The sequence below is a fragment of the Mus pahari genome, chromosome 3, assembly GCF_900095145.1.
Source record: "Mus pahari chromosome 3, PAHARI_EIJ_v1.1, whole genome shotgun sequence".
NCBI classification, from domain to species: Eukaryota; Metazoa; Chordata; class Mammalia; order Rodentia; family Muridae; genus Mus; species Mus pahari.
This window is the reverse complement of record NC_034592.1, coordinates 28,905,333-28,918,845: the sequence shown is the minus strand read 5'-3', so window position 1 is coordinate 28,918,845 and position 13,513 is coordinate 28,905,333. Positions and strand designations below refer to the sequence as shown.

At 36.2% G+C, this 13,513-nt stretch overlaps 1 protein-coding gene across 4 annotated transcripts in view; it reads left to right on the top strand.

Moving 5' to 3' along the window:
• Positions 1 to 13,513, top strand: part of Lrp1b (LDL receptor related protein 1B) — a 1,962,444-nt gene that overhangs the window by 837,556 nt on the left and 1,111,375 nt on the right. For all 4 annotated transcript variants that reach the window (XM_021192210.2, XM_029535926.1, XM_029535925.1 and 1 more), the window contains exon 4: positions 6,585 to 6,704. In XM_021192210.2, coding sequence (XP_021047869.1) covers positions 6,585 to 6,704 — 120 coding nt within the window. The remainder of the gene's footprint in view (positions 1 to 6,584; positions 6,705 to 13,513) is intronic.

Here is a 13,513-nt window from a genome sequence, read left to right as displayed (position 1 = left end):
GAGAGAGAGAGAGAGAGAGAGAGAAGGAGGGACAGGGAGACAGGGACAGGGAGACAGGGACAGGGAGAGGGACAGGGAGAGAGAGGGAGAGATTTTATTTCAAATGTCATAGAGGAAGTGGCATGGGCTTAAAGAATGGATTTTTTTCAAGAGGTCAACAAAAAATTGCATTGAGGCTATTAGTGCTAGAATATGCCCTGATTTGCTCCCATGGGGGAATGTTCACTTTTAATTTTTGTTATTGTTTTTTTCTTTTTGTTTTTTTTTTCTTTTTATATTTGGTTTCCAAAAAGGTTGGAAAATGGCTGAGCACTTGGAAAATTGCTGGTGGAAATAAAATGGAGTTGGAATACTTAAAATGCTAATGGAAAGGAACATTGTAAAGACACATGTTGTCAGACTTTAAATTTTCTTGTTCTGAAAATAGTAGAATACTGCAAAAAGGATTAATATGTGGGTTGACAATGCATAACATTGCAAAAATATGCCTAGCCCTAGTACTCTCTCTAGAAACAATTTTATAGATTTTTTTCTGGTGTGAAATATTCTTCTATGATATAACTCAGAAATCTCAGAATTATACAAATAACAAATTTATATTTATACAAAAATACCTTGGTGTTTATCATATAACACTGAATTGAAAACAACAAAATGTGTATCAGTTTGTAAACAGACTGCTTATAGTTATACAGTGGAATACTATGCTACTATTTGTAGTATCAACAATGTAGCCTAACATCATATAGATGGTTCAGATATGAGGAAGCGACCATTATTTTTGCCTAGGAAGAAGTAGCTAGATGAAATTTGATAGTGAAAATTTCCCTGCACTTTGAAGCCCTACATAGCCAAGAATCACTAAGGAGGAGGAGAGTTAAAATAGTATTGATTTACCATTTTTATTATCTCAATATAATGCTCTACCAACTCCAAGCAAAAATACATGTAAGAAATAGAATAACCTTAGATATTTTATAAACTGTTTTCCTCTTATTTTTGCTATATTCTAGTAATATAAAATCAAGAATCTATTTTGAGAATCTAAGAACTTCAAAGATTAGATGTTACAAATCTACATACTTTTTGGAAAATTAGTTTGCATTAGATTAAGTATATGGATCTCTTTTTAATCTTCCTTTTGGCCTTTTCCTTCTTTACAGTTTTTATAATATCATTAAAAAGATTTTTAAAAATACATTAATGTAGGAAAATATCCATCAATAAAATCTGATTGCATCCTTAAAATATTACTTTCATATTTTTAAATGGAAGAAATGGTCATGTTTATGTCAATATTTAAAATTGTTATCTTATATGTCTAGAAGGCTATGTTATCACCTGGATAAATCATTGATTTAGGTATTATCAGTATTGCTAATTCAGTATGAGACCAAACATTATGATGACGGCACATCAACCAATGAGTTTGCCACTTGAAAGGCATTCTGGAAAAATAATCATCAATAATGGAAATTGTATGGTACTTGAATAAGCTTTCTAGCCACGTGGGTGGATAGAGTGATAATTATGTATAGTCATTATAGTTTTCCTGTAATTAAGCATAGAAGCTAAGCAGTAAAATTACATAACTTTACAATAATTCATAGTACTTTTCTAAATAAACACAATATTGATTTTCAGTTGCGTATTGTTAGCTCTTTACAACCATTTGTGATCCGTTAGCAGAGTTGTTATCTAGCAATTTCCTACAATCCCATATACTGTTTTATCATCTTCTTACCTTCTGTATTCTGTGCATACACATACCACTGGGAAGAGGATACTCAGTAAAGTCAATCAAATATAGTCCAGATTCCTTTCTATATTATTTTAGAACACTAACTGGGTTAACATCTAACTTTACACAACCATTATTTCTTTTTTATTTTTCCTTGTCTGCCCAACTTCCTCCTTGTTTGAAACTTTTTACTGGACCACACTCTGTTCCATAGGCATTACCCAGTTAAAGGGAGTCTACAATTGAAACAAGGGCTATTTGGAGATTCTGTTGTGAATTTAGACCTTAACAAGGATAATCTGAGAAGGAGGTTTAAATAGAAAGTGACACATTATATCACTAAGAGAACAACCCCATTACTGTACAAGTAGAATGTTATATTCACTTTACAGTATGATCTCATATTCTGCTTATGTAATAAAACTCTCATGTAATAAATGTAATAAAACTCTCATGTAATAAATATCTCATGCTACATCTATTGTATGTGTTTTATCGTTGTTTCCACATCTTCTAAAGTAGTTTTTTTCTTTATTTTTTATTAGATATTTTCTTCATTTACATTTCAAATGATCCAAAGTCCCCTATATCCACCTTCCACCCTGCTCCCTAACTCACCCACTCCCATTTCTGAGCCCTGGTATTCCCTTGAACTGGGGCATATAATCTTCACACGATGATGAGCCTCTCCTCCCATTGATGGGCAAGTAGGCCATCTTCTGCTACATGTGCATCTAGAGAGACAAGCTCTGGGAGTACTGGTTAGTTCATATTGTTGTTCCTCCTATAGGGTTACAGACCCCTTCAGCTCCTTGGGTACTTTCTCTAGCTCCTACATTGGGGGATGACTGTTCCATCCCATAGTCGATGTGAGCATCCACTTCTGTATTTGCCAGGTACTGGCATAGCCTCACAAGGGACAGCTATATCAGGATCCTATCAGCAAAATCTTGTTGACATATGCAATAGTGTCTGAGTTTGGTGGCTGTTTATGGGATGAATCCCCAGGTGGGGCAGTCTCTGGATGGTCCTTACTTCTCTCTCAGCTCCAAACTTTCTCTCTGTAGCTCACTCCATGGGTATTTTGTTCCCCATTCTAAGGAGGGATGAAGTATCCACACATTGGTCTTCCTTCTTCTTGATTTTCATGTGTTTTGCAAATTATATCTTGGGTATTCTAAGTTTCTGGACTTATATTCACTTACCAGTGAGTGCATATCATGTAAGTTCTTCTGTGATTGGGTTACCTCACTCAGGATGATATCCTCCAGATCTATCCATTTGCCCAAGAATTTCATAAATTCATTGTTTTTAATAGCTGAGTAGTGCTCAGCTGTGTGTGTGTGTGTGTGTGTGTGTGTGTGTGTGTGTGTGTGTGTGAAGTACTATGCATGTGCATTCATGTGCATGTATGTGTTTTGTGCCTCTCTGTATCTATTTGTCTGAATACCACACAGAGAAACCAGAGAAAGGTGTGCCAGGTCATTTCTTCACCTTATTGATTTAAGGGAAGGTCTTTTCCTTAAACTCACACTTCATGAGGGATGGCATTCAGTAATTATTATTGATTCTCCAGGTTATGCTCCCCACAACTGAGAAGATGGGCCTGTGTAAGGTGATTTCTGGATTTTTATGTGGGTACTTGATACAAATTCAGTTCTTCATTGTTACAGAACAAGTGCTCTTGATTGATAAGCCATCTCCCTGACCTCATATTGAAAGTGTACCTGAGGGGTTTTTGGTTGTTGTTTTGTTTTTTCGCTAATATTTCCCTTGCCTTTCTACATTTCTTAATCATGAAAGAGTCCTTCTTCCTGGAACTAATTAAATCAGTGTTTTTATGTATTCTTTTGATAGTTTTATGTATTCTTTTGATAGTTTTATGTATTCTTTTGATAGTTTTATGTATTCTTTTGATAGTTTTATGTATTCTTTTGATAGTTTTTACATTGTCATACTTCTTACTTAACTCCATCCACTACCATGCCCTATTGTAACTGATACATGGATCTACACAAAATCTGAGAATGTGTAACTAAAACGGTACTTAGTGACTTAGTACTGGATAAGTGCTCAGAGAACATCAGACTGAAGTACCCTGCAGACTGAAATAAAGTTTGGATTGCTTCCATGATTCACAGGTCAATTACCCTTAGGAAGTAAATGAACTCTCTTATAGGTTTAGCTTATATTAGTTAACTAGAAATTATGACTAATGTTAATTCTTATTCTTAAGTCAAGATATTACATTGATTTGATGATCCAATACCAAACTATAATTAATGTTCTGTATCTCTACAAACAAACTATTATTAAAGTATGATTAACAATAACTTTTCAAGAAATTAAATTATATACCCTTATTAATTAGGGAGAACTCAAAAAGGTTTGCAGGTAGACTGGTGCTCTGTCCTACATTTACAGTAAAATCTTGTTCTAGCTTGAACCTATAGTTTCTTCTAAAATTCTATGAAAGTTCAAAGAGATTTCCTATCCAGAGCCTGATTCTTAAATTCAGTCAGACATAGGAGACAGAGTTAAGGTTTTAGAAGAATTATGCATTGCATATTTTATATTATCATTCTTTAGATAAAAGACAGAGGCATTCTGCATTAAATAATTAATAATATCTATGTCTATATTTTGTTGCCATGACTCTAGTATTTGAAATTCAAAGTAGATATAGCTGTGTTTTTTACTGGTTGAATCTGCATTAAGGCAACTTATAGAAAACTAATATGATATTTCAATGATTATTTGGTTTATGCAACTTAGAAATTGAGGAGGATAGAATTAGCCTTCAAATTCAAGAACAGCATTTATATTTCAAACAATGGTGTTCACAAGTGTCCTACAGACAGAGAAAAAGACCACAGTTTCTGCCTTGGTACATTACACCAGGTAGATGAGATGAAATAGAATTTAACAAAATAGACCATGAGATTGGTGGCAAGCCAAGTACCTGTTACACTGGAAGTAGAATAAGTTGAAAGTTGGTCAAGTTAAGTGAAGGTCAAACATTGCCATTGAACTTAAAGCATGAACGTTTTCCAGGACTTCTTGGTAAGTAAGTTAATGAGCCTGGAAAGTAAGTTGATGGAGTAAGTTTAATGTAGAAATTCACAAAGAATGGAGTATGTAGATATGTATATAGTGACAATTGCCTAAAGATACAAATAAAAAAAAAATGATTGGGAATAAAGAGGCAGGGGGTTAAAGTTAGTTAATGAGCCTAGAAAATAAGTGATGAAGTAAGTTTAATGTAGAAATTCATAAAGAATGGAGTATGTAGGTATGTATATAGTTACAATTGCCTAAAGATACAAATAGAAAATATAATTGGGAATAAGGAGGCAGGTGGGTTGGCTGATATCTATGGCCTTTGTTTGTAATCCGGGAAAATAAAAAACCTGCTCAGAACTAAGAATGAAGTAGCATAGCATTCAGAAAACATCTTCTGTAACAGACAGGAGAAAATACTTCATGCTTTGTGGGTCTCGTTGTCTCTTAGGTATTAGGAAAGCAGTCAGAATCTGTATGTAAATAATGAGTGTGGCTATATTCCAACCACAAATATTTACAAAATTTGTAAATAGAGTGAGGTTTTTGTTTGGCAACCTAGACCTAATATAAATAACAAAATACTAATTAGGGTGAGGAATTGGAACAAAACTTAATGAGTGACCTTGAATAGGATACAGTAGCAGAGAAGTAGTATAGTTAGGGCTTTGAAAATTAGCTCAGCTATGTTGAAAAGTCTGGGACCCAAGACTTTTCACAGTTTATCAAATATGGGCTGTAAAAATTTTAAAATAGTTTCTGAGTACTTTAGCTTCCTAAAAGACATATGAAACAAGGTTAGCATAAATGAGTGAAAAATTAGAAAGTGGATTTTCAGTTTTAAAAGGAGAATGAAACAGTCTTACATTGTAATTGAAAAGTAATTAAGGTAAAGCAACAGTACAGGTAGTTATAAGTAATACCCTACTGAAATACACAGCATTCAATTTAGAATGCTGCAGATATATTATTTTTGCTGTCTGATATCTTTTAAATATTTATAAAAAAACCAACTAAAATTTATGACAAATAGCAACATATTTTGACTCAGTTAACTTTAATATTAAGAACTCCTATCGCTCACCCTAGGGGAAAATTTAATTGTTAAAATACACTAGAACAATATTTTCATGGCACATAAGCAGTCATATCTTCTATGAAAATGATTTTCAAGTCTATCAAATACTACCCTCATTAGCACCTATTCAATGTGTTCCTGTCATGTACTGTCTTCTGCATTTATCACAATGAATCTGAAATTATTTGGAGGGTTGGTTAACTTGTATTTCAAGGTTATATTTCTTCTGGAAGAACTCAAGCATAATGAAATATATTATGTCTAGTATTTCTGTAATATTTTTCCACCAATGAAAATAAATTATTGGGGAAGAATATATACACATTGATTTTATGCAGGTTACTCATGGATTGGTAAATCAAAACAAGCTTCCAAAGATAGAAAATCAATTGCTGTGTCAGGCAGAGAAGGCATGGATAAGGAAATGAACCTGCCCCTTTTCCTCGTGAAATAATTTAATTTACCAGAATTTGAACAGACTTTTTATTCGAACATAGTAATATGCTAACAAGAAGAAAACTGAGCACCAGCTTACATTAAATTTTGTTACCAGTCCTTAAAATAAATGTAAACCAGCGTGTTTTGTAAGACAACGGATTTAACTTCCTCCTTGTGGCAATTATAATATATACTAATGATGTTTAATTTAAACACTTCTGTGTGGATAATTTGATATCGAGACTGTATTATTTTTATTCTTTACAGAATTATTACCCAGTTGCCAGCAGTTGAATTGCCAGTTTAAATGTGCCATGGTCAGAAATGCTACAAGATGTTATTGCCGGGATGGATTTGAAGTAGCAGAGGATGGGAGAAGCTGTAAAGGCAAGTATGAAGTGTGACTCTCTCCATATTAATTGGCATGCCATTATTCTAGGCAAGTACACAAGATAAGCAGAGTAAGAAGTAGGGGGCCAGATTTTGCCTCACAGCTATTGTGGCTTCAGATCCTCTTAATCAAGCTTCATAGCATTTGGACAGGAGAACATGATAAACAAAGCCTGTTTCCCAATGCAATGAAGACATAAAGAAGTGGACAGTGAAGGCACACAGTCCCTTTCAAGAGCAATCCTGTTGACTCCAGGTTACCCACTATGCCCTAGTGCTTTAATTGTTTTACTGCTTCACGATAACACCAGGGGTCAAGTATGCTCCTTGAGTATAGTCCAAAGTTTAGTACTATTTAATACTTCTATGCAGGATCCCTTAATAGAAATTAAATAATGTATCTGAAAACATTCGCCTTGCTAAATTTTTAAAATTTTTCTTTTTTTAAATGGAAGGGTTAATATTATTCAAAAAGTATAAACATTATATATGAATTTGTACAAATTTTCTACTTATTTTGCAATCATAGTAAAATTTGGAAATAACAGAAGTAATATTTTAGTCTACTATCAAACTAGATTAAACTATTTTAACTTCATAGTTCGTTTATAACTATCATATTGCTGTAGTATAGTGGACATGTCATTAAAGAAGTTAATGATTACTATGTATATAATAGAATTTAAAAAATTTAGGTCAGTAACTTTGGAATTTGGCATTTTATTAATATCACAGTAATTAATATACATATTGACTTTCATATCATTTTCATTTCTTAATTCTAGTGTGAGGCCCTAGATGGTAGTACAAAGCTTGCTTGACATGTGTGAGATACTGGGTGTGGCTCTAGCTATCAAAAGTTTTAAGTGCTTCAGATTTTGTGAACATTCTTCAGCAAATGGTCATTCTCCAAAATGATTAATTTGGAACATTCAAATAATTTTGTTCTTTGCTCTATTATGATGACTACTATTATAAGTATGTTAACATATGTATATTATTTACATAATTATAAACACAATATGCTATGTGCATTCACACAGTACTAAGTATATGTATATTTAAACATCCCCATATGCTTAACTCTGTTAATTATAAACATAAGATATATTTATAAATTATATAAATACAATATATTATAAGAACATAGAATAACTATATTGTCCAAACAACTCATAAACAATATATTAAAAATAATTTTGTTTTTTAAGTTATTTTGCTTAGCTGATTATCTTACTACTTGGCTTAATACAGGATTTTATTTTATTTTTAATCAATTAATTTACTTCCCCAATGTTGCTGTACTCCCAGTGCTCCCATTACAGAGTCCCTCCTCCTATCTCCCCTTCTCTTTGCCTCTAGGAGGGCAGGGCCTACCCTGGCACATCAAATCTCTGCAGGATTAGGTGCATCCTCTCCCACCAAGATAGAACAAGCCAGCCCTCTGCTACCTGGGGTTCTGGCCCCTGTGTGGGCTTTTTGGTTGGTTGCTCAGACTCTGAGAGTTCCCAGAGATCCACATTGAAATCTGAAACTGTTGATTTTTCTGTGTGGTTCCCATCCCTTTCAGGGCCAAATGGTTCTAAACCCCCTTGAATGTTTGGCTGTGGGTATCTGCATCTGTTTCAGTCAGCTGCTGGGCAGAGCCTCTCAGAGGACAGTTATGCTAGGATCCATTCTGTATCAATAATACTGTCAGGCATGGATGCTTGACCATGGGATATGTCTCAAGTTGGGAGTGTTATTGGTTGTCCATTCCTTCAGTCTCCACTCCATCTTTTTCTCTGTATTGCTTTTAGATGGGATAAATTTTGTGATAAAAGTTTTGTGGACGGGTTTGTGTCCTTATCCCTCGACTGGAGGTTCTGCCTAGCTACAGGAGGTAGCCTCTTCAGGTTCCATGTCCCCACTGTAGGCATCTTGGTTAAGGTCAAACACATTAACTCCTGGGAGTCTCCCCTATCCCAGTTCTCTGGGACTTCAGAGAGATTCCCTCCAGTCCTCTCCCCATCTTATGCACTTTCAGATTTCCATTCATTCTCTTGGCCTTCTGGCCCTATCTCTAGTTTCTTCCCACACCTGATGCAGCCCTGCCCCCAATCCTCTCCTCCTCCCCTCTCCCACTCAAGTCTGTCCCTCCTTCTACATCACATGACTATTTTGTTTCCCCTTCTAAGTGGAATTCAAGCATCCTTTCTTGGACCTTCCTTCTTGTTTAACTTCTTTCGTTCTCTGGGGTATATCATGGGTATTCTGTACTTTAGGGCTAACATCCATTTATCAGTGAATAAACCATGCATCTCTTTTTGAGTCTGTGTGACCTCACTCAGGATGATAGTCTTCTCAATCAATCAGTTGCCTGCAAAATTCATGTTGTCTTAATACAGGATTTTAAATTAAAAGAATGGTAATATTTTTTTTCAAAATTTTAATATCAAAACCATTAAAAATGCACTAAGATTATTTTATTGATTTTTCTGTGCTATGCAAAAAACATCATGACCAATGCATGAGTTTATTTGGGCTTACAAGCCCCGGGGGGACAGGAATCCATCACCAACATGTCAGAGAAGCATACTGACATAAAGTCATGGAACTAGACATGAGAGCTCATATCTTAAACCACAACAGAAAGCAGCAAAATCAAATGGGAATGGCATGAGTCTTCTAAACTTCGAAGTCCTCAATGACAAAAAAGTCAAATGTAGTTTCATCATTCATCATTCATTTAAAAATGTCTCTCAAATAGCACCCCCAACCTGTGATCAAGCATTCAATTAACTAACACTGTAGGGAGCAACCCAGCTAGAGAAAAGGTATACAAAAGAAGGTAACAGAATCAGAGTAATCCCCAGATCACTTTAATAGAGGATTCACATGAAAACTATGCTGCATATTTGCTACATAGATGCAGAGAACCTAGTTCCAGTTCCTGCATGCTCTTTGGTTGGTGGTTTAGTCTCTGTAAGACCCAATGAGCCCAGGTTAGTTGATTCTGGCGATCTTGTTGTGGTCTCTGTTATACCCCTCCAGTTCTTCAGTTCTTCTTCTCATTCTTCCACAAGACACTTGGAACTCTTCCTGATGTTTGGATGTGGCCTCTGCATGTGTTTCCATCAGCTGCTGGATAAGGCCTCTCAGAGGACCGTTATGCTAGGCACCTGTTTGCAAGTATAGCAGAGTATCATTAATATTGTCAGTGGTTATATCTCTTCCATAGGATGGGTCTCAATTTGGTTGTTCTTTCATTGGCCAGCACCTCAATCTCTGCTTCATCTTTATCCCTGCACATCTTGTAGGAAGGACAATTTTAAAAGGGCCAAGGGTTTTGTGGGTGTGTTGGTGCTCCACTACCTCCATTGGAAGTCCTGCTTGGCAATAAGAGGTGGCCACATCAATCTTTATATTCCTCACTTCTTGGAGTTCCAGCTAGGGCCAACCCGATAGATTTCTGTGAGCCTGTCCAAAGCCAAATCTCTGGCATGTCCTAGAGATGCATCCCCACACTCATTTCCCCTTTTAACCCAGTCCTCTCTCCTCCCAGAAGCTGAGCTCTACTCCTGTTCCAGGTGCCTCCCCCTAGCTACCTCTGATGTCTATTTTATTTCTGCTTCTGAGTAAGATTCAAACACCCTTCTTTGGTCTCTTCTTGTTACTTAAGATTTTTGAATTAGTAGATTGTAATATGGTTATCTTGTACTTTTTTGTTTTGTTTTATTTTGTTTTACTTTTATTTGTTTTTGTTTGTTTGTTCCTTTTCTGGAATATCTTTTGCTGGATATTTTATTTATTTCCATTTCAATTGTTATCCCATTTCCCAGTTTTCCATCTTCAAACCCTCTAACCTGTCCCCTCTTCTCCCTTCTTCTCTGAGGGTGTTCCCACACCCACCCACTCCCACTTCCGCAGGCTATCATTCCTCTACACTAGGGCATCAAGCCTTCACAGGACCAAGGGGATCATTCCTCCCAATGATGCCAGATAAGGCCATCCTCTGCTACATATGTAGCTGGAGCTATGGATCCCTCAATGTGTACTCTTTGCTTGGTGGTTTAGTCCTTGGGAGTTCTGGGTGGTCTAATTGGTTGATATTGTTGTTCTTTCGGTAGGGATGCAAACATTTTCAGCTCTTTCAGTCCTTCCCTAACTCCCCCTTTGGGTCCCCATGCTCAGTCTAATGGTTGGCTGTGAGCATCTGCCTCTGTATTTGTCAGGTTCTGGCAGAGCTTCTCAGGAGAGAGATATTAAGCTCCTGTCAGAAAGCATTTTTTGGCATCCACACCAGTGTCTGGGTTTAGTGTCTGGGTTTAGTGTCTGTATATGGGATGGATTCCCAGTTGGGGGAGTCTCTGGATGACCTTTCATTCAGTCTCTGCTCCACACTTTGTTCCTGTATTTCCTTTAGATGGGAGTAATTCTGGGATAAAAATTGGGAGATGAGTTTGTAGCCTCATCACTTACCTGGGGGCCTTGCCTAATCTCTGGACATGGTCTCTACAGGTTCTCCCTACCCTTTGTTGTGTATTTCAGCTAATGTCATTCCCGTTGGCTCCTGGGAGCTGCTTGTTTTCCTGGCACCTGGGACTATCTGGTGGCTACTCCCAGTTCCCCATAACCCATTGCTACACACGTCAGTTCAATTTCCTAACCCTGTGTATATCATCCCTGTCTTCTCCCATACCTCATCCTGCCTTCTCCCCTCCCCTCCTCTCTTCCTGCCAAGTCCCTCCAACCCTCTACAGCCTATGAATATTTTGTTCCCCGTTCTAAGAAGGAGTAAAGCATCCACACTTTAGTCTGCTTTCTGCTTGAGCTTCATATGGTCTGTGAGATGTATTGTGGGTATTCTGAGCTTTTAGCCTAATATACACTTATCAGTGAGTACCTACCATGTGTGTGTATGTTCTGTGACTGGGTTTCCTCACTCAGGATGATAATTTCTAGTTCTATCCATTTGCCCAATAATTTCATAAATTCATTGTTTTTAATAGCTGAGTAGTACTCCATTGTGTAATGTACCATATTTTCTGTATCCATTCTTCTGTTGAGGGACATCTGGGTTGTTTCCAGCTTCTGGCTATTATAAACATGGCTGCTATGAACATAGTGGAGCATGTGCCCTTATTACATGTTGGAGCATCCTTTGGGTATTTTCCCAGGAGTGGTAGAGCTGGGTCCTCATGTAGTACTATGTTCAATTTTCTGAGGAACCACCAGACTGATTTCCAGAGTGATTGTACCAGCTTGCAATCCTACCAACAGTGGAGGAGTGTTTTTCTTTCTCAACATCCTTGTCAGTATCTACTGTTGTCAGAGTTTTTGATCTTAACCATTCTGACTGCTATGAGGTAGACTCTCACGTTGGTTTTGATTTGGATTTCCCAGATAATTAAAGATGCTTTAAGTGTCCACATCCATTTGATATTCCCCTATTGAGAATTCTCACTTTTGCTAATTTTTAATTAGATTACTTGGTTTATGGGTGTCTAATTTTGTGAGTTCTTTATTTCTTTTTGGATATTTGCCCTCTGTTGGATATAGAGTTGGTGGAGACATTTTCCCACTTTGTAGGCTGCAGCCTGTCCTATTGAGGCTGTCTTTTATCTTACAGAATCCTTTAAGTTTCGTGAGGTCCTTTTTACTAATTGTTGATCTTAGTGACTGAGCTATTGGTATTCTGTTCAGCAAGTTGTATCCTGTAACACTGCCCTCAAGGCTATTCCCCACTTTCTATTCTATCAGATTTTGTGTATCTAGTTTTATGTTGATGTCTTTGATCCACTTGGACTTGAATTTTGTGCACTGTGATAAATATGGGTCTATTTGCATTCTTCTACATGCAATCTACAGATTAATGCAATTCTCATAAAAAATTCTAAAAGAATTATTTACAGACACAGAAAGTGCAATTCTTAGCTTCATATGGAAAAAAAAAAAGTAGAAGATACCTAAAACAACCCTGTCCAATAAAAGAGAGCATGGAGTTATCACCATACCTGATAGTAATGAAAAAAAACCTTATGGTATTGGCATTAAAAATAGACAGGTTGATCAATGGAATAAAATTAAAGACCCAGAAATAAAGTCATACACCTACAGGCACTTGGTTTTTGGCTAAGAAACCAAACATTAGAAAAAAAGGAAAAGAACAACAACAGCAACAAAACATTTTCAACAAATGGAGCATGTGTAAGAATCTTTAACCTATTAGCTAATGTCAAGAGCTTAGCCACAGTGAATTTCTTCTGTTGAAAGAAGGAAAAAACAAAAGCAACTATGTGCTGATAATATTTGAAGTAACTCATAAAATCCGAGCTCCTTTTATTTTCTTCACACTCTTCAGTTGTCACAAAGGATGATCATTTGTTTCTGTTCACCTGTATCTCCAGACAATTTCTTGTCCTCATGGGAAAAAAAGAAGACAACACACAGAAAATTGCATGCATATTCTTCTGCAGTCAGTTTGGTGGAGCTGCATATAAGTCACAGCAGTATATGCTACCTAAGTTAAAAGAGCAAAGGAAATCATTAACCACACCTCTCTCCTAGTTAACATAATTATATCAATAAAAACAGTTATATTAAAGCTGGAATGTTTATGAAAGTAAGCAAGCATCATTACTGCAAACAAGGGGTAAAATTTTACAAATGCAAATCTAAATTTCTTTAAGCATTACTGTAGATGTAGCTCCAAACACTATTCTTTCTATTTCCCAAAGTACTTATTTTGAATGAGCCATCCATGACTTCAGGATATTATAGGCCACAATTACTCTGATACCTAAACCACACAAAGATCCAACAAA